The sequence below is a fragment of the Oncorhynchus nerka genome, linkage group LG25 (genome assembly GCF_034236695.1).
Source record: "Oncorhynchus nerka isolate Pitt River linkage group LG25, Oner_Uvic_2.0, whole genome shotgun sequence".
Taxonomy (NCBI): Eukaryota; Metazoa; Chordata; class Actinopteri; order Salmoniformes; family Salmonidae; genus Oncorhynchus; species Oncorhynchus nerka.
The window spans coordinates 52,119,112-52,141,630 of NC_088420.1; the positions used below are offsets into that span (position 1 = coordinate 52,119,112).

General features: G+C 45.1%; 1 protein-coding gene across 1 annotated transcript in view; it reads right to left on the reverse strand.

The window, feature by feature from the left end:
• Window positions 1-22,519, reverse strand: part of LOC115109662 (hepatocyte growth factor receptor-like) — a 73,586-nt gene that overhangs the window by 38,783 nt on the left and 12,284 nt on the right. Inside the window, 8 exon segments of the mRNA XM_029634864.2 lie at window positions 582-684; window positions 2,177-2,341; window positions 2,505-2,641; window positions 2,925-3,030; window positions 3,630-3,790; window positions 4,916-5,092; window positions 6,922-7,083; window positions 10,996-11,187. Of these exon segments, the coding sequence (XP_029490724.2) occupies window positions 582-684; window positions 2,177-2,341; window positions 2,505-2,641; window positions 2,925-3,030; window positions 3,630-3,790; window positions 4,916-5,092; window positions 6,922-7,083; window positions 10,996-11,187 (1,203 nt within the window).

Genomic DNA, 22,519 nt, shown 5'->3' on the forward strand with positions numbered 1-22,519 from the left:
GGCTGAATACATGTGTATCCGCACCACAGAGTTCTTAGAAGAAGGAGAATCAACACAGATTGAAGAGCTCGAGGCCCACAGCTGAGTCCCAAAGGGCACCCTATTCCCTTTGTAGTGCATAATAAACCATGGTTGTGTCCCGTAGGGTTTTGGTCAAAAGTAGTGCACTATATAGGGATGATGGTGCTATTTGGGATGCGGCGGGGGGAAAGATAATCAACCCAGATTGAGCAGATTGAAGCCAGATAATAAACCAAGTCAGCTACTGTAACATTACTGTGTGACTCAGAGGTGATGACGCTATCTCATATGGAGCGTAGATTTTCCATTTCCCCTCCATCCATTCGTACAAATCTATCTAGCACTGTTCCCCTAATATTTCACCTCTTTTCTCCTCTTTTCAGGGGGGCTTAATGACAATAACAGCCACGCGGTTTGTTTGAAGGGGGGCTGGAGGTATTTTGTTTTTTGCACAGGCTGGAAGTCCTCCGGTCGGTCGCCTCAACAGACGGACAGACACTCAACGGGAAAGAGGTCATGCTAAACCTCAATCCTAGTTCAGTAGAGGTTAAGACACTCACCACAGTGAAGACCTTGCCGTCCTGGGCTGTGGGGATGAGCACCATCTGAGGCGGGGAAGCCGAGTGAAGGTAGAAGCCCTGGGCCACCACAGTGCTGCCTCCGCTATTGGGGACGCAGAGAGAGTAGCCATGAATAAAGACACAGTGTGATCTCCATGGAGAAAATGGCTGTTAGTGATTAGTCACTAGCGTGCCCATTGGCCGTTATCAATAAAACGTCACAATAAGGCGCAGAGTGTTAGATTTGCCTGCTGAAAACATCTAAAAACATTTACGTGCCGTTCTCAAGGGATCGTTCAATAAATGTTAACTGTCCTGCAAAAATCATCACCTCTTGAAGAACATAGTCATAATTACAAATGCATTGTTATTCCATGCAGAACAATTGCGCACATTTAGCTCTATCATCATACAGCAAGTAACTGCATGCTTTCAATGATCATTAAAAAAAAATCAATTCATCCTGTAATATTGGCCGCCATGAATTGGATATTTGAGTGATATACAGTCAAATGAAAGTGAACTACTGTATAAGTGACAAGTAGGCAATGAGTGGTTTACGTTCATTTCCCATCCTTTGTGAGATCTGCCTGTCGAGCAGCAGAAGGGTGTATTTGACGATATAAACTGTAAAGGTTGGCTACACATAGACGCAAATAGACCTAATGTACTTTTCTCCCGCCAAACAACGTAGGCCTTCCTAGCGAAGTTAGCTAACATGATTCCCTTTTGTTGTTTTCAAGAGGGTTTAATCACGCTTGCTGCTGACAGACATGATAGGCTCCATTTATTGACGGACCACGTCAAATTGGCTAGCTTGCTAATAACAGCTAACAAAGCTAGGCTGTATCCAAATATTGTTTGATTTGCTTGCCATCTATCGAGGCGAAGACAGTAATCCGACTGGCGATGTAACTAAGTCAAAGGAAGGCCGACGTCTTGCTCTTTCCAAAAGTCGAATCTCTGAGGAAGCTAAATGACATGTTGTTTGCTTAGCTAGCTACACGCCAAATCGATAGGCTCCCCTCACCTATCTGAAAATACATGCTCAATCAATGTTCTCTGATCATAAAAAAGCATGCAGTTACTTGCTGTACAACTCTGATGATTGATGTGGAATAATCGGAAACGTGTAGTTCTGACTCTGCTCTTCAAGAGGAGGTGATGATATTCCAACCAAATAGTTAGAACCTTTATTTAACAATCCCTGGAAAACGGCACATAGTTGTCAATGGTTTTAGCGGAGCTGGGGGTCTCCTTGCCCACCAGCAGCCAAATAGATTTTTATTTCATGTGTCCCTCTTCACCCACTTATCCTTTATGACCGTCTCTCTCACTTTCTCTTCTCCTCTATATACCACACACTGCTACTCGTTCCCTCTCTCTGCGACTTCTCTGTTTTCATAAACTCCCCCCTACGATCTCTCATTCCTTCTCTGACACCTGTATCCTATGGAACCTCTTCCTACGGATAATAAAAGCTTTATCTCTTTCCCTGGCTGCCTCTGTCGACACCGCCGTATTACTCCCGCTGTTGCTCTACGGCCTGCCTCCCTCCTTACCAACGGACGAACCTGCAAACTAACATCAAGTACCTGATGAAGGACCGTGTGGGCTGGATGCTGGAGATGAGAGGGTCTTCGTTGTAGGCGAAGAGTACAGGGGCCTCTCGGACCACAGAGTCCACCCTCACATACACCGCCTGGAGGGACGGGGCCGACTGGGGAGGGGTCCTGCACATCAACACGGTAACTGACACACTGGAGAAAGAGACAAAATACACGTCGGCATATTAGTGAGAGTACACACACAACACAGTTCCTCACATTTGGAGAATAACCCAAACCTGTTAAATACAGTGTATATCGTCCGCATGTACACACGCAAGCATTTTTACTCGAAGCAGAAACATTATGCACTCACCTCAGGATCTCACAGGTTGCGTTCCCCACAGTGACCTGTCTGGTGTTGCCACTGTCTAAGAAAGAGCCTCTGATGGTGAGCACGGTGCCTCCTGACTTAGGACCGAATGCAGGGAAGATCTCCCTGATTACTGGGTTCTGTATGAGCGAGACAGGAGGGGAGTCGAAGCCACTTCAAACCCAACAACAACCACAATTACAGCTCATATGCAAATCAGTCAGTTACTGTAAGTAATCGATCTGTCCATCCATCTGACATACTGTACCTACAGTGTCTATGACAGTGGGCACCAACTGTAGTCGTGGAGAGCTAGAGAGAGAACCAACGCCTGAATTTTTAGCTCTCCAGGACCAGGGTTAATGACTACTGTCTACTGTGTTCATATTGTGATTGTGAGTGGAGACAGCATTCAGTTCTTACCACAAAGGTGAATCCCTGTGTTTGGGACATCTCCTTGCCACTGTGGACCTTCACCACACTACTAGCCAGAGACGAGTTCACAGGAGACGCCGGAACACACACCAACCTACACACACAGAGACGTGTACACACACACACACACACACACAATTCAATAAAACTAGATTTATCCCGCAGGAGAGGCACAAGAACACCAACAACAAACATTGTGTGCTCACTCTTGTTGGGGTAAGCAAGCAGTTAACCTAATTTGATGATGACTTTACTACGCTGCAGAAAAGCACAAAGAGACCATCTTTTGGGGGGTTCAATCTTCTACACAATGAGTTGACTATAAGAGGGGGGGGGGGTGTTTGGTAACTTGGGCTTTTGAGTTAAACGCTGCTGTCTGGGCATGGCCTCTTGGATTGGAAAGAGTGAAATTCTGTACGCAGCCATTCTCCCACCAATTTAACACTTAGTGAAGTCATGAGCAGAGAATGCAATGCAATGTGGGAATGCGCCCCGGCACTTGGAGTCTCATTCTATGGCGCCGTTTCCTTAACATTCTTCATTCAACTGTTTTACCCTTATTCCAACGCATGATTAAACAGTACACACACAAACACAACCCCCCCCACCCACCCACTGACTCATCCACAAGGATGCATGCACTACTACCCCCCGCCTACACACACACCCCAATCCCAGTCCGTCCTCCCTCACCTGTTGCTGTTGCTCTCTCGTTTCAGCAGTTTGCAGGGTGCTCCGGCCACGTCCAGGCTGATGAGTGTGTGGTCAAACCTCTCCGTCTTGTTGAAGCCAAAGTTCCTCCCACACACCGTCACCTTGGTGCTCCCTCCCAGGGGGCCGTTGGCTGGGGAGATCTACACAAACACACAATAACAACCCAAAGACAACCTTCAAACATCCTTCAAAACAACCTCCAAACAATCAGATAACAAAGGAAGTGGAAACCCTGTACTTCTAGATCCAGGTGCTGGTTTTAGCAGAGACAACTAGTATCCAAAAACAAGTGTAGAAACCACACACAGGAAATGACAAGCGACCAGACAGACAACCTTTAAACTATCCTTAGACAACCTTTAGACAACAATGGAGGAGTTGCTTACAAGCTCTCCAGTAAAAACATGACTAGCTTGTTCACAGCTAAATCCCACTGTGTCACTGTGTAGTGTATCCAGGTTACTGGTGGGAGCTTTGTTTCCATACTTGCCAAAGGGGTATATGGCATATAGTATACTGCAAAATTAGCTACAGGTAACTGCCAAAATCATTTTTAAAAAATGGAGTAAATGAGGGATACAAAGTATATTGAAAGTAGGTGCTTCCACACAGGTGTGGTTCCTGAGTTAGTTAAGCAAGTAACATCCCATAATGGTTAGGGTCATGTCTAAAAACGCTGCGCAGGCCATTATTTTGGACATTATTTTGGCTACTATGGCTATGCCCCACATAGGATGACAATGCGCCCATCCACAGGGTCACTGAATGGTTTGATTAGCATGAAAACCATGTAAACCATATGCCAAGGCTGTCTCAGTCACCAGATCTCAACCAAATTGAACACTTAGAGATTCTGAAGCGGCGCCTCAGACAGCGTTTTCAACTACCATCAACAAAACACCAAATGATGGAATTGATTGTGGAAGAATGGTGTTGCATCCCTCCAATAGAGTTCCAGACACTTGTAGAGTCTCTGCCAATGTGCATTGAAGCTGTTCTGGCTCGTGGTGGCCCCACGTCCTATTAAGACACTTTATGTTGGTGTTTCCTTTATTTTGGCAGTTACCTGTATGGCCTCAGATGACACTAGTCACTAGCAGCTTGTCTTTGTTTATGTAGACATTCTCAGTATGGAATATTGCAATAAAGATCAAAACAACAACAATAGTCCCAGTGTTTTGGTCAGAGGGAGTGACATAGGGGGTGTTGTGAAATGTTGTGCTTGTGGACAACAAAGCTTTTTTAAACTTGAACTGGCTAGTTACCGTGGTGATGACGGGAGGGCAGGAGTCCTGGGTCCAGAGGGACGCTGGGTGACACTGGGCTGCCCTGGTGCAGCGGCCGTCACACCAGCCACATCCCATAAAACCTGGCGCCAGCAGGCAGGAACTACACATCCACTGTTGCTCACAGCCAGGACCAATCAGAGGGACCTTGGTGATCTGGGCGTACACACGACAGCCAATCAGAATACAGACTAAACAAAAACAAGTTTGTTTTGTACATAAGAATGCTGTGGGTTTAATTCCTGCATTGATCACATAACTATATGACACTTTGGATAAAAGCATCTGCTAAGCTACAATACCATATTTCATTACTATTATAATATTATATAGTTATGCATTACTTCATTGTAAAAACATCATACTGTACAGGAAGTATTCATACCCTTGACTTATTCCACATTTTGTTGTGTTACAGCCTGAATTCAACATTGATTAAGTATTTTTTTCTCATCTATCTACACACTATACCACAGTAACAAAGTGAAAACATGTTTTTTGACAAGTGTTGCAAATCAATACATGTTAGAATCACCTTTGTTAGCGATTACGGCTGTGAGTCTTTCCGGATGTCTCTAAGAGCATTGCATACCTGGATTGTACATTATTTATATCTACTAGGCTAACATATGGAATTGTTTTAAGATGGTCTTACCATGGATCATTTAGCTATTTGATTTTGAATTGTAGGACTCCTTTAGGTATCAATTAATATTATTTTTATTTGGCCTTTACAACTATAGCCCATAGAAACACATTGAATAACACATTCATAAATGGCAAAAAAGTCAAATAGTTTAAAAAACGAAACAATAGAGAATAAGGTTTTGAAGTGTCTGTCTTATATCTACGAGATAGAATAAAGCTCAGGAAATATACATTTTATTTGACAAATATTTAACCTCTTATTTTTGGTGGCACAAAACTACATCCAAAACAGAGAACATTGTGTTCGTGAGAGTCTACCCTTTCCACAGTAGGGTCATACTCGTTTCTAGGCTAAACCATACGGAAGCTACAGACATTTTCATAAGAATAAATATTTTCGGAATTTCAAGGTCTAACAAAAACCGCCCGACATAGGCGGATGTCCATGCTACTTATTATGTGACTTGTTAAGCAATGTTTTACTCCTGAACATATTTAGGCTTGTCATAACAAAGTGGTTGATGCGTACTAATTCAAGACATTTCAGCTTTTCATTTTTTAAATTAATTTGTAAAAAAAAAAAAAAAGAAGAGAATTCCACTTTCATATTATGAGGTATTGTACTCAGGCCAGTGATGAAAAAAATCTAAATTAAATCCATTTTTTAATTTCTCTGATCAATGTGGGCATACGGGGAAAACATTTATTTTCAACTGTTAGCTGAACTTGTCACGTCCTGACCATAAAGAGTATTTATTTTCTATGGTAGAGTGGGTCAGGGCGTGACTGGGGGGGGGTTATTATTTCTATGTGGGGTTCTAGGTTTGTTTTTCTATGTTGGTGTTTGTGTATGATTCCCAATTAGAGGCAGCTGGTAATCGTTGTCTCTAATTGGGGATCATATTTAAGTAGCTGTTTTTCTCACCTGTGTTTACGGGATATTGTTTTTGAGTTATTGCACGTTAGCATTCTCTGTAGTCGCGGATCGTTGTTAGTTTATTGTTTATAATTGTTTTTTTCTTTGCTAAGTTTCACTTCTTTAATAAATATGTGGAACTCAACGTACGCTGCGCCTTGGTCCGTTTCTACGAACGAACGTGACAGAACTGTTGTAGGACATTGATTCCAGCAATCTGTTGGCTCTGGTCAATGTTGAACACTGTGGCTTAGTGCCAAGGGGCTGTTGTTTCCATCAAACCAGCAATGTAAAGAATGTCTGTTATGAATATAAAGAGTGTGTGTGTCGATACAGTGTGCGTGTGTTTGTGTGTCTTTGAGTGTGTGTGTGTGTGTGTTGTCTTTTGATACTCCCTCTCCTGTGTCTACTGACTACCCACCTTATTTCCTGTCACCAACAAGAGTGAGCCGTCCTGGCTGCGCTGGGGGGAGCCGTCGTGGCGCTGGGGGGACAGGAGAGCCACCTCGGGGGACACGGGGCGCGAGTCATCCAGGCGGAAGTCCACGTGGGGCGTGCTGCGTTTGGAACGGGAGACCACCACCTGGGGAAGACAGAGGCCAGGCCAGCTCAGTAAAACACAGAGTTCAACCATTTATTAATAATTTTAAAAACACCCCTGTCTACCGGAGATGCCACACATTTCTTCAGGTTGCTTAAGTCCATACAGTGTAGAATTTCGGGAGAAACTCTTTCAGTGTAAACTTAAATGGCTAAAACCAAATATAAAGTATGTAGAAAAGATAATGGACCTATATATTTTTGGAGGTCCAACGCAGCAGTTTTTATCTCAATATCAAATCATTTCTGGGTAACACTGAAGTACTGTGATTGTTAAAATGGTCAAAAATAAACAAACGTAGCTTCTTAGCAAAGAGCAATTTTGAAAGCAAGAATTTTGATAGGACTGTCTGGGAGTGGTCTGAGTGGGGAGGGGAAAACTGAAAACTAAAAACTATCTGTTATCGGGAGAGGTTTGGAACTCTTTCTTATTGGTCAATTAACTAATTTACCACCTGGTGATGTCCCCAGGCTAAAACTCCATCCCATCAAAACAGGCAGACATTTCAGGTGTCTTTCACAGTATTATTCCAAACTCATAGTGTGGAAATATATTTTTTTTAAAACACTGCAAAGTCTAGTTTTTGACTGCACTGGGCCTTTAAATAATATCATCTTTGATAACTAACAGGCACCAAAATAAAAGCTAGACAGTCAGTGAACATTGACAATTACCAAAACAATGAATTTAGCAGTATAGGCTTTGTTAATATGTTTGAGCAAAATAACACAGAATTAGCCATGGCAAAATACTGGAAATTAGCTTTAAAAGTGGAAGAAATTGATCTCAGCTCCATGGGAGAATAAATAGAATGTGTAGAATTGCAGGAAATTAGCTTTCAAACTGCAAACATTTCTCTCAGCTCCATGGTGAAATGAGTAAAAATGCAGGGAATTGGCTTAAAAATTAAAAAATGTCTCTACACCACCAAGATAACGGCCTCTAAAATGTCATCTGAAATTCAGCCATGCCGCCAGGCCGACCGCGCCCCTTACCACAGGCCCTACCACGGCCCCTTCCAAGCCTTTTTGATCCAGGAAAAAAAAATTGACACGAACTTGGGCATGGTGATTTCGTAGGACCTTTCAGTGCTGAGTCAATCTTCTGCTGTTTCTACTAGTCGGGTGCCGTACAAGACTGAAGGTTGCAATAGAATGGAATACGGTAACAAAGAGATAATGCCATGGAATCTGGTGGTGCAGACCAGGTCATCTAGTTGTGAGGGACTATTAACACAGTAACACTGAACGATGTTTCACGTCACATGCAAAGTGTGTGTTTTTTTCCCCCATTGGCATTGTAGGGGCCCGGCGAGCCACTCCCACTACTGTGTGGAGGGTAATAATGCTGCTATATTGAGAGTGAGATGACAGATTGGCAGATTAGAGCTTAACCACCATGGAGGTGGAGGGAGCTACAGTGAGACGGAGGGACAAAAGACATTGCCCGAAGGCAGAAAGAGCAGCAAGAGAGCATCTTGTACCTGGACATGTCGCGAGGTGTTTCAGAAGTCTTATTCACACACACACACACACACACACGCACGCGCACACACGTCGACTTAGGCACGCATTCATACACATACACACACGCCTACACACACACACACACACACACACACACACACACACACATAAACGCATGCACGGACATACACACTCCTACACACAGATGCAGTGCAGCGCACACCTGGAGTAACTTGGCTTGGAGCTCAGAACCGGTTGGGTTGGGGTGAAACATAACAGTGGGCTGTAATAGAGTGTGGTTATGTCCTGGTTGACTTTAATCCACTGTATCACCCACCCACCCCTCCTCTCCTTCTATCCCCCCTTATCTCTTCATTGACTACGGCCCTCCGCCAGGTGTGTGTCTCTGCAAGGTGTGTACGTGCGTGTCAGCTGTGCTCACTTTAAAGTACCATTGCATTTCAGTAAGGAGTATGAGGGGGGCTGCTACCCTCTTAGTCTTAAGTCATGTCAGGTAGTCAGACGTGGACACTAACGCCTGTTTTCAAGGTCCTTTGTTGACAAGGCACCTTGGAGCATTGATACACTGAAGCTGAAAACCAATGTCTTCTTTGTGAGAGACTTCAGCCAGTCAATGAATGGCATGTCTCCTTTCTCATAGGGAACACTATTATTTCCTGCTCCACTCTTCAGCTACAACCAAAGACTGAATGACCTAGTCTCTTTCTCCAGAGGTAATAGTGGTCGGAATTAGAGCTTATTGTATTAGACAGGGTTAGCCTATAAACACAGCCACTGTGCTTTTCACAGTGATATTGAACCATAGGAGAGATTTCCTGAGCCAAAATGGAGAGACCACAGGGACACAGCACAACACAGCACATCGTTCTCTTTCTTTCTCCTACCCTCTCTCTTTTGTTCTCTCCATTGGTGCTAAGAGCATTTTCCCCTGGGAACAAAGGATAAACAGAAAGAAAGGCAGTTGACAGAGGCCTTTCCTAGGATTCTAATAAGCTAGAAGCAATCGTTCAACCTTACAAGCTCTCTCCCTCCCTCCCTCTTTTTTCTACACTCGGTCCCATATTTCTCTCTCATGCCACAACTCTTCTATTCGACCAATCTCTCCATACCTTCACCTCGTCTCTTAAAGTCCCCCCCCCCACCCCATGAGGTCCACTGCATCCCTCTCTCAGGACAGCTGGTCTCCTGCTCTCTCCTTCCCAGACCCCCATCCCGAGACAATGAGGTTAGAAATTTCACCAACAACAAAAAAAAAGAGTGAGAAAAAAAAAACATGCCAACAGCTGCGGGGACTCGGTGGAGAGAGAGAGAGAGAGAGAAATGCTGTGCGAGGGAACGTGTCATCGAAGCTCAGGGCGCTTGCCATTAACGGGCAGTTCGGCTCATGACCCTGCTTCCGCGCAGCTGTCGTCGACTTTTTCGCCCGTTCCCATCGTTCCTCCGTGACTTTTTTTCAACACAGTATTTCCTGAAAGTACTCATAAAACATCAGAGTTTGAGGCCAAACAGAGCTTCCTTTTACAGGGACATGCAAGACAGAGCAACCACTCCAAAGCTCTTATCCGTCAGCGTTCCCACTTCCACCTGACCTCACTCAACCTAGCCGGGTCCAAGATCGGTTATGCATTATGCATGTAAATGGGCAGGATGTTGGCTGATCTGGGACCAGGCTAGACTGAGCCATCTGCTGAGTAAATCCTGCCTCTCTAGGAGACAGTGAGACCGCCGCCGAGGGCCTAGACACACAAATGGGAAGCGGGAAAGTGAAATCCAACATTAGCTGTACTTGTCATTAATAGGCAAAACCAGACGTGTTTTTTTCGCTCAGATGGTACACACGGCGGAACGCAGCAGGAGGGTTTGTGGAAGCATGGCGAGGCAAGGTCAGGGGTCATGTGTTGAGCAAATAGGAAGGAAGCCACCCTCCTCCCAGCTGTGGTGTTTCCTAACCTGGCCCTGTACTGGCTGCCACCTGTGTCTCGGCTCCTTGTGTTCCCAAAATGTCAGGTTTCACTGGTCACGTACCACCGTCCTGCCCCATTTACATGCACAATAAGAAAGGGAGACTGTGCTGCCTGGCCACGGCACCAACAGACAGTTTTGCAGGTTTGAGCCTTCTGTATACACTCAGGAGCTCAATTGACTTTTTGTTTATGAATAATTCAAAGTTAGGTTTGGTTTCTTCCTCTTTCTACCCTTTTTCTTGGGTAAGCAGGTTACAGCACCAACCCTTTGCTGTTCAAGGAACTTTTTGGACTAAAAGGACTCATTCATGCTGCCTCCTTTGCATTGAGTGAGTGTGTGATTTTCACACTCTCACTGCTCCCACTCTCGTAAGGCTGTTTAAGTAAAGTGTTACACTTCCCCTCTCGTTGCCAGTGCTCCCTCTTGCCCCCTGTCCCCCTACCTGTATGAGACGTCCGTCTGCGGTGCCCAGGCTGGCCACGGTCTGCTCCTGTGCAGTCGCCACGGCAATGGAGGTGAGCAGGACGTTGCTGAACTGCCCGCTGAAGTAGTCTAGTCTGGCCATGGTACTGGTCACCTCCAGACGGTAGCCCTCCTCATGCTTCCCACAGCCAAACGAGTCGTCTGACGAACTCTACACGGGGAGGAAAACACATGCTACATAAGATATGTGGATCACATACGGTTGCATGAAATACGTCATGTACAGCCAGTGGTTTTTGACTAATTACATTCCGAGTGTCTCAACTGATGAGCCACAGTACTTCCCAAGACCCCTAACCTCCCCCCATGCCCCTGTCAGATGAGGGTAAAAGGGAGGGATGGAGAGCAGGGCTCCCTAAGCCTCCTCATCTGCTCTTTCGTCGGACCCTGCTCGTAATGGAGAGCTGAGTTGTGGCTGGCACGGTGTGCGTGTGCGTGTGTGTGTGTGTGTGTGTGTTTGTGTGCGTGGCAGGAATTCATGGGAAACACATTGGGAATGCGTGCCGGTGCGGCTGCCATGACATTACACACGCTCACTGCTCTCTCTCTCTCTCTCTCCTTTTGCTTTTCTCCCTCCCTATTTGTCTCCCTCTCTCTAGCTCGCCCAATAGGCATGCAAGAGTCTTCTCCATTAGTAATAGAGTAAAAGTCCACCCTGTAAGTGTGTTTGCGCCTGGCCTGTTTTCACTCGGCCACTCTCCAGAACCACTGTCTGGCAATGGCAACCCTGTGCAGTTTTTCACTTGGCCACCCTACTCTCTGCTTTGAAAGTAACCTAAGTCATCGTCATTAAACCATTAGAAGAGGTCACCAGTCTTTAAAGTGGAAAAAGCTCGGGGTAGGGTGAGGGGGGCTGGTGTGGTCAAGCTAGACAAGCTCTCAGGTCAAGGACCCCCCCCCAGTCGGTCATCAATAGTTAATGAAATCCGAGGCTGGCAGGCGGGGGCCGTGACTAAACAGGCGGGGCCAGTTACAGAGTTTAGGGTGCTAGCTACAGACTACAGAGGCTGAGGGTTACTGATTAAGAGATCCAGGCTGGGGCCCCTACCACTAACTCCACTTGGCCCGGCCTGGCAGCATCTACTGTTTCACTGTACGCTCCAAAGGGCCCAGACACAACACTCAGTATGGAACACAACACTGGCCCAAAACCCATATGGGAGGGGGAGGGGAGAGAGAGAGAGAGAGAGAGAGAGAGAGAGAGAGAGAGAGAGAGAGAGAGAGAGAGAGAGAGAGAGTGTATACAACGATGCAGGTCAAGTGGGTCATTTATTTTCAAATGATCTTAAAATCACTCACCACACTGACTGATGGTGCCTGTGAATCAGGGAGGGATAGCCAACTAATGAAGCACCCAAAGAGAGACACTCTGTAAACGAAGTACTACGTGTGAGGACTATGTCAGGGTGACTTGCTTGCGATGTGTAACACTGAAATGTCTCGGGGTAAACCCTCAAAGGCTTTGAAGCTGAGGAGAACAATGGGAGAGTAGTAAATCACGCAAGCAGCTTTTCTCTAGCAGCCATTATAGAGTAGACCATTACAGGCGAGTTTAGCTCCAAGGTGAAAGGACAGTCCTGGCTGGTAGACAAACAAACAATAAAAGAGCCTCAAAGCTACGATATACCTGTATCTATCATAAGCCAAACCAGGTTGGACTGGCTACAACTAGCTCCAAGGCTATAGCAAGGGTAGGATAGATAGAGAGACAACTACAGAGGGAAATCCTCAAGGCTCAGGCTGGCCAACATCTCTGGCTGTACGTAATGCCAAAAGCCACAGCTGTACTGCAGAGGGCCAGCGGTGCTGAGCTGTCAGGCCGGAGTTGATTCACTCTACAAGAACCTCATCGTTCTTTCAGAAGAGGAGAATAATATCTGACGTCTGAGAAGGAGAGAGGACTGACTACCTAGAGTGAAAATAGATCAGGTGGGTAAGATATAGTGTGTGTGTGTGTGTGTGTGTGGGGGGGGGACAGATGACGGATGGACCGTATTTCATGTGTCTACAGTGTGTGTGTGTTTACTTTTGCCCGGAATCTCCCGGCCAACAACTTTGATCCATCATAACTCCCGCTGTCCGCACCTCTCACGCAAGTAAACCACATGAGATACAGTCCATGGGAAGTGGTCCAAAGTCTGGGACCTCTCTCTCGTACTACTCCCCGAGATTGAGATGTCATCAAGCCAGGATACTATGGAGATTACCACAGAACCGCTCCAAAAACAGGTCCAGGGGAGATTATTATGACAGCAAACAAACAGGGTCCTATGGAGTGTTTGTAAAAGCAACGCTGAGCGGTAGGAGGGAGAGACGAAGAAAGAGAAAGGGTTCTGGAGCATTCCATGGAACTCTGTGAAGGTAACGCTGAGGATCAAGGGGACGTAACTGGACAGTGGACGGGTGTTTTGACAAGTCGTGTTTGAAGCCCCATTGCTATTATCCTAGAGACCTATGGATTTTCTTTGGCACACAGTAAGACAGTCTTGAAGAATGGTCACGCTGTTGTCATGGCAAACGATTTCCTTAGCGAGGTTAAATACGTTCTCTCTTTCTCTCTCTCTCTCTAGCTCTCAATTTTTTTGGGGCTCCAATTTGAAATCGAAAGAGAGATGTTTTAAGGCAAAGGAAGGTGAACTCCCAACTGGTTTCGGGTCTCCAAACTTTCCCCAAGTTTTAGGAAGATGTTTTTGTCCAGTAAAACAGAAGCCGAGGGGATACGTGAGACACTGTACACCTTTTTCCCCCACATTTAACCACCGGCAATTGTCTGCAACACAACGGCCAGGCGATAGAGTTACTATGGCAGCAGCGGCTCTGTGTTTAACTGCTCCGCAGGGCCCGCTAGCGACCCATGTGAGTGTATGTGTGTCTACATGAGTGTGTATGTGTGTGTGAGGCCTGCCAGAGTCAAGAGAGGTGTGTAATCCGCATGCTGGGTACAGACAAGGTGCAGAGAGAGCTCTATTGTCCTTTTCATACTCCTACACTGACCCTCGGGCCAGGCTCCCTTAGAGCAGACACACCAGTGGCTCTAGCGACACACAAAACCACTGGGCTGGGGCTGTGTTACTATTTATTATTTTATTTATAATTATTTATTTTTTTATCCCCTTTTTCGTCATATCCAATTGGTAGTTACAGTCTTGTCCCATCGCTGCAACTCCCGTAGGTACTCGGGGCTGTGTTACTATTAATAGTAGACGTACACCTACACACTCACTTCACTCAGTCATAAAAATACACTGGGGGCTACTGCTTAGAGTAGGTACACACACACACACACACACACACACACACACACACACACACACACACACACACACACACACACACACACACTTTGTTATTGCTGATTTCTTGAGTGGGCAGCAATGCTCTCCACAAAGTCAGCTGGCCTTTTACTAGAATAACACAACTCTGCCCCCTGACAGCTTGCACTGACTGTTGTTTGTGTGTACTTATTAGGGAGCAAGTGTGGTTGGGGTGTAATGGGGTGTGTGTATATGTATGTTTTGTAGAGTCTGGAAGGGGTGTTGATGGGTTGTGTGTGAGTGATTACACATGTACGTATATGTGTGTTTGTGTGTGTGTAGAGGCCCCCACACAATATACATAGCTTGTGTGTATGGGTACGTGTGTGTGTGTGTGTGTGTGTGTGTGTGTCAGGGGAATTAGAGAAGCTGACAATAAGGTTGGATTAGACCCTGGCGCGCCGAGGGCAGCTGGTCTGGGTCGATGCGTGCCCTCCGGATGCCAGGCAGAGTTAGGGGTTAGTGTGTGAATGTGTGTGTATGGGTTAGGTATGGTGACCCAGGGTGGCATGGGTGCATTGAGCCCGGACAGAGAACAGCTTCGCACATCATATAAACAGACGCCAGAGGAACTCAGTCAGGCTGAATAACATTCATTTCTGTTTTGGAGTGTTAAACCCAACCCTCGTTGGGAACGAGCGTTTCAGTTCATTGAGGGAGAAAAGTACAGGGTCTAAAAGCCTCTGTTGGTGAGAGGGCCCACTCTAAACTTCTCTCTAACCCTCTCTCCCTTTACCCCGCATTCCCATTGTTTCTTCCTCCCCTCTCGCTCCCTGTTCACACTCTTCTCCACCTGTCACCCTTCCCTTCTCTCTCTCCTATCATTCCACTCACTCACTCACCCTTCTCTCTTTCTTTCTCTCTCTTTCTCTTCCTCTCTCTATCTCTCTGTCACTGAGGCACAACTTGGTGTCCGTGGCTCATTTGAATAGTCAAATGATCTGTCAACGCAGACCGGGGGGCTGTGGGAGCCTTTGTGAATCCTGCCAGGGAACAATGCAGCTACCCTTGGGTACCACACTCTATATAGTCACACACACACACTGGCTGAATGAATGATGAGTGAATGATGACCCAGCACCTCCCTCTCTCTCTCCCTAAGCTGAAGAATGCAGTTACTAATAATTTGCTCCTTGGTCTCGTACAGCAAGAGGAGTGCAGTGTGGAGCTGTAGAGAGTTTGGGCCAAAGATATTATTTGTGGTCGTACTGTGATGAACTTCTATCCTCAGAGCTCTTCTTCCAGCACGTAGCTACACTCCGTCATCGAAACAATGACTGATATCTGACGATGGGAGGGAAACAGGGAACATCATGGACCTATAGAACATTCTTCACTAGCCCAAGACTTTCTCTTTTCTGTGACCGATAGTCCAGCCAGTCCATACAACATATTTACTGTTGCACGGCAGGCAGCCGCCAGCCTAGCATGTTAATTCAATTAGACCAAACAGACCAACGCAAATTGAGGATAATTTAGTGTTGGGGCAGCGGGACGCGCGGAGTTAGCGCCCATCATTTACCCGCCGTGCATTATTAGCATTAGCGCTTATCCACTCGTTATTCATGACCAACCACTGACAGACAGAAGGGGCTTCGAGTGGGAATCATTTCCACCATGAACCCACCCAACTGTCTCCTACTACATTTCAGTAATGGACTCTGGTGTAATGAAAAGGAACTGCCCAGAGCAGAGTGCACCGGAGAGGAGTTGTCAATGGCCAATGCTCCCTGATGAGTAATAAGGAAACATATCCAACTTGGAATGGGGAACATGCACGATTCCAAAGGAGCGTAACTGCTTTTCAAAGATCCAAGATCCAACCTGACATGCTTTAAAGCCCTTTCCTGCCAAACGAATTGAAACGGAATTCCTGGTTCTCAGTCAGTAGTAGTCTGGACTAATCAATTCCACCCGGGCCAGCGAGCAGCAAAACGTTTGGCAAGAGCCTACTTAGTGATGACTTCACGGTGAGTGAAGTTAAACGTCTGAAAACCTGCCCCTTCCTTCAGGCCATCCCGCTATCACTTGCATGGTGTGTTTAGGGCTCTCAGTGTGTGTGTGTGTGTGTGTGTGTGTGTGTGTGTCTGTGTCTGTGTGTCTGTGTGTGTGTCTGTCTGTCTGGTCTCTCTCTTTGTATTTTTTGGAGGGCCAACGAGGAGCAAAGGGAGAAGGATTTTCCACACACTGAACCATTAAGACCTTAGCTAACTGTATATGAGGCACGGTGGGGGGAACACAGAAGGACCCCAGCACCAGTAGCAGTTCCAACAGTAGGGACTTTAAGATGAACCAGATAACCAAGGGTTGTAAACAGGGTCAGGAAACTATACACTGTATCTTGGCTCTAGGTCTGACAGCGTTGCTTATCAGTGTACATTGACGCAGGGCCTGGGGAGCACTGTGTGCATTGCCTCATTTATTTATCTTAAAGGCCCAGTGGACTCAAAAACATGTTTTCCCACACTATGAGGTTGGAATAATACGTTGAAATTATAAAAAATTATGATAATGCCCTTTTAGTGTAGGAGCTGTTTGAAAAGAACGCCTGAAATTTCAGGCTGTTTTGGTGGGGTGTAGTTTTGGCCTTCCATGGTGACATCACCATGCAATACATTAGCTAATAGACCAATAAGAATGAGTTTGAAACCTCTCTGCCAATAACAGCTAATAAATGTGTTTTTTTTCTGCTCCCCACTCAGACCACTGCTCAGACAGTCCTAACAAAATTCTTGATTGAGAAATTGCTCTTAGGTAAGAAGCTATTTTTGTTTCTAATTTTACCATTTGAATTGAAAACAATCACAGTAAGCTACTTAATTGTTACCCAGAAATGATTTGATATTGAGATAAAAAACAACATCTGCATTGAACATCTGCATTGAACATCTGCATTGAACATCTGCATTAAGTATGGGATGTGCATATCACCGTCGTTTTCTTAATTGACACAGGATATGAACATAGCTAGTTCTTCCCTTCTTTTGTCCATCGTACTGCCAGATGGTGAAGCGTGATTCATCACTCCATAGAACGCGTTTCCACTGCTCCAGCGTCCAGTTGTGGCGAGATTTGCATCACTCCAGCATACGCTTGGCATTGTGCATGGTGATCTTAGCCTTGTGTGTGGCTGCTTGACCATGGAAACCCATTTCATGAAACTCCAGATGAACAGTTCTTGTGCTGACGTTGCTTCCTGAGGCCGTTTGGAACTCGGCAGTGAGTGTTGCAACCGAGGACAGACGATTTTTACGCGCTACGTGCTTCAGCACTCGGCGGTCCCCTTCTGTTAGCTTGTGTGGCTTACCACTTTGCGGCTGAGCCATTATTGCTCCTAGATGTTTCCACTTCACAATAACACCACTTACAGTTGGCTAGGGCAGCAATTTGACAAACTGACTTGTTGGAAAGGTGACATCCAATGACAGTGACACTTTGAAAGTCACTGAGCTCTTCAGTAACACTGGCAATGTTTGTCTATGGAGATTGCATGGCTGTGTGCTCAATTGTATACACCTGTCAGCAACGGGTGTGGCTGAAATAGCCCGAATCCACTCATTTGAAGGGGTGTCCACATACTTTTGTACATATAGTGTACTTGTGTTTTAACGAGAACGCAGGTTTAAAAATCAACACAAACTCGGAGAGAACAAACACAACCTTATCATACGTATTATATTCAGATTTTTTCATGACAACTTGCAGGTGGTGGTGGCTTTTAGTATTTTTTTTGTAACTATTTCTGCACCAGCTGAATACTATAATGTCTGTAAAACAAAAAACACACAACAAAAGGCAAACTAACAATGGGCATAGCCCCAGTCCAGAGAAATGGGCGGCAGTGCAACAATGCATCATTGTACTGCCTTTTCACACTAATAAACTCCTGGAAGTTGGCATCCCCCCCACACACACACACACAGATTATGTGAGAATAATTCATGATGATCTAAATACTGTACATCTGGTTGGTTTCTCCAGGGCACAGATCCAGGAACACTGTTAATGCTGATCTAGGATCAGTTTTGTCTCGAATCATAATGAATAAGGGGGGACGTGATCCTAAATCAGCACTCCTCTGGGACACTTTGTGAATACCGGCCCAGTACTCTTAATGCCAGATGAGAAATCTTCCAACAGGATAGGTTTTTGTATTAGACTGTAAATGTATTTTAGCAGCATATAAACAGGAAGTTGTGTGTAATGCATCACCTACCATCTTACTCTTCTTCTGAAACATGACTGAACATTGTCACAGTCCCGGTATGACGACTGCCAAAAAAAAGCTCAAGGGTTCATTGTCAGAGACTATTGTAGGATACATCAAACCAGTAAATGCTGGTTGTTTTTATTTTTTATTTAACCTTTATTTAACTAGGCAAGTCTGTTAAGAACAAATTCTTATTTATAATGACGGCCTACCCCGGCCAAACCCTAACACGGGAGCCCAACTTTAAAAACAAAATCTTTCTCTTTTGACACAATCCCTGATGCACAAAGACTACGTTTTCTTGGCAGTGAATTGGGATAGTCCATTAGATGCATGGCCAAATACTGGGCTTTCTGACCGTAAAATACACCATTCAATTCCAAGAAAAACAGCTCATGCTCACTCAGGTGTGAGCTTGCCCTCCCTTCCTTTTCCTCCTTCAACAGCAATATGATTCAGCCAGAGATCACCAATCCCCAGTGGGGTGGATAACATCAAAGCCTTCTGCCCCAATCTGAATGGTGTCCTGGGGATTTGGCTAGATAGCCTAGGTCTCTGTTTGTTGGTGCATTGTATGGGAGCGCGACAGGGTGATAAAAACCACACAAGCGTTGAGAGGATAGGGATTGAGAGGTTGGAGTAGGAGGGTGGGGGGGTGTCTTTCTATTCGATCACCTCCATACTTGAGTACACATTCAGACACAATCTCTTGGCTCCATTGTGTGTGGCTTAGTGTAGCTGAATGGAATGGCTGGGGGTTTAGCATCAGCTGATGCCAGAGTCAGACCATGCCTTGGCCCGGAAGGACTTTAAATCACCTTCCATTTCATCCATTTCAAGTTATCTTAACCAAGGTTTAGATGTATTCAAGATTCATCTAAACCTAACCCTGAAACATAAAGTCTCTCACATTCTGTCAATGTATCATCAGTTCACTGTTGACCGGTCTGGATGTTCATGGATTCAACCACAAAGACCAGGGAGGTTTTCCAATGCCTAGCAAAGAAGGGCACCTATAGATGGGTAAAAATTTGAAAAGAAGACATTGAATATCCCTTTGAGTCTAGTTAAGTTATTAATTACCCTTTGGATGGTGTATCAATACACCCAGTCACTACAAAGATAGAGGCGTCCTTTCTAACTCAGTTGCTGGAGAGGAAGGAAACCATTCAAGGATTTCATCATGAGGCCACTGGTGACTTTAAAATAGTTACAGATCTTCTTTAATGTCTATGATAGGAGAAAACTGAGGATGGATCAACAACATTGTAGTTACTCCACAATACTAACCTGAATGACAGAGTGAAAATAAGGAAGCCTGTACAGAATTTAAAAAATCCAAAACATGCATCTTGTTTGCAATAAGGCACTAAAGTAAAACTGCAAAGAATGTGGCAAATAAATTAACTTTATGTCCTGAATACAAAGAGTTATGATTGGGGAAAATCCAACACAACCCATCACTGAGTACCACTCCTAATATTTTCAAGCATGGTGGTGGCTGCATCATGTTATGGGTATGTTTGCCATCGGCAAGGACTAGGGAGTTTTTTTTAGGATAAAAATAAACTGAATAGAGCTAAGTACAGGAAAAATCCTAGAGGAAAACCTGGTTCAGTCTGCTTTCCAACAGACACTGGGAGACAAATTCAACTTTCAGCAGGACAATAACCTAAAACATAAGTGTCAGCCCTGATCTTTTTCACCTGTCCTTGTGCTTGTCTCCACCCCCTCCAGGTGTCGCCCATCTTCCCCACTTATCCTCTGGGTATTTATACCTGCGTTTTCTGTCTGTCTGTGCCAGTTCGTCTTGTTTGTCAAGCTTACCAGCGTTTGTCCTGTCAGCTCCTGTCTTTTCCCAGCCTCTCTTTTTCTCATCCTCCTGGTTTTTGACCCTTGCCTGTCCTGACCCTGTACCCGCCCATCTGACCACTCTGCCTGTCCTTGACCCTGAGCCTGCCTGCCGTCCTGTACCTTTGCTCCTACTCTGGATTATCAACCTCTGCCTGCCTTGACCTGCCGTTTGCCTGCCCCTGTTACATTAAAACATTGTTACTTCACACAGTCTGCACTTCAGTCTTACCTTGATTCCCGATAAAGGCCAGATCTACACTGGAGTTGCTTACCACAACGACATTGAATGTTCTTTGTGGTAAGTGGCCTACTTACAGTTTGACTTAAATCGTTGTGAAAATAAACGTCTGTCTAGCAATGATCAACAACCAACTTGACAGAGCATGGAGAACAAAACAATTCAAAAAGAGCAAACACTGTGTAAACGCTCTTAGAGACACCCAGAAAGAGTCACAGCTGCAATCGCTGCCAAAAGTGATTCTAACACGTATTGACTCAGGGTTGTGAATACTTATGTAAATAAGATATTTCATTTAAAAAAAATATTTAAAAAATACATATATTCACTGTCAATATAGGATATTGTGTGTAGATGGGTGACACATCTATTTAATTCCATTTTGAATTCAGGCTGTAACACAATAAGTCAAAAGTATGAGTACTCTCTGTATACTGATACCTTGACTCTAAGTATAGATTTGGTAGCGCTTTCCTGCAGTCAAATGTTAAGTTTTGTATGGTTCCATAAGACAGATGGTTACTTATGTGCAAAAAAAAGCGAAAGTAGGGTGGTTGGTCGGGGTGGATGGTGGATGGATCGTCTTGGATTTACGTACAGAATCATACGAAATGTTCTGAGACCAGGTTGCATAACTATGTGCGTGAGGTGTATACTTTTGCTTCTAAGTAAATGTATTTAAGACCACCAAGAAACATTCTGTGCGACCCTGATTTAGCCCACTGCAGTAAAAGGTTAAAAAAAAAAAGAGAGAGAGAGATTTTTTGTTGTTGCTAGGCAGCGTTAGCTAGCACTAGTTCGCTGTAACTGTGCCCAAACTCATCCTATAGCTTGTTCTCCATCTTCGTTTTAAATAGTGAGCCAACATGCTTCTCTGTAGCAGACATTTCTTGTCTCTCTGGAGCAGACATATAGTAAGAAGTATTTTTGGAACATGAAATCGCAATAAAAACTGAGTATCGATTCGCAATACATGTAGAATCGTGGGAATCGCAATACATATTGCATTGGCTCCTAAGTATTGTGATAATATCGTATCAGGAGGTCCCTGGCAATTCCCAGAACCTAATATATATTCTTTTACCAGGTATGGCTTGAATGTCTACCAATGTCATGCCCATCTTTTATCTGTTCACTCCAAACATTTATAAAGTATAAACAGTGCTCACTTTAGACTAGGGACTGCAAAAAGACTTAGTGAATGTTTTTTTAAACGTGGGAGTAATTATTAATAAACGGTGAACAAACAATTTCAAAATGCCTTTATAAATGGTTCATCACGGACCCCTAAAATAAAGTGCTAGAGACATATGCAACTGCATGGCAAAGTCCCAGAGTTCCATAGGGCTGTAGAGTCCACCATGTTAGTCTGTCTGAGGTCCATGCTGGGACGCTGGCCTGGGCTTCCGGGCCCACAGGGTGGAGTAGACCGGCTGGCCTAACACAGAGGGTTGTTTCTGCTCCACTGCTCCACCCCTACACTGACCTTGGTGATTACAACATCCATGAAGCCAGCTCAGACTGGTAGTGAGACAACACTTTAAGAAGGGATGGGGGGGCGGGCGGAGGGGCTGAGGTAAGGGCACTGGTCAGGAGGGTGCCTCGTGTATGTGCGTGCATGCTGAAATACGAGTGCGTCCACATAGCACCTATTCCACCAGGAAGCAGGATATCACTGTGTGGAGGTAGAGGCAGAGAAGTAAACGAGTAGGGGGAAAGGCAAGTGACTGATTAGAAAACAGCTCTGGGCCCTTGACTCATATCTAAGCTCAACTGAGCAAAGCTCCTTTACTCCACATCACACACTAAACAAGTGTATGATGTGGAGGTTTGGGGACTATTGGCAAAGACCTCTGAGAAGCAATAA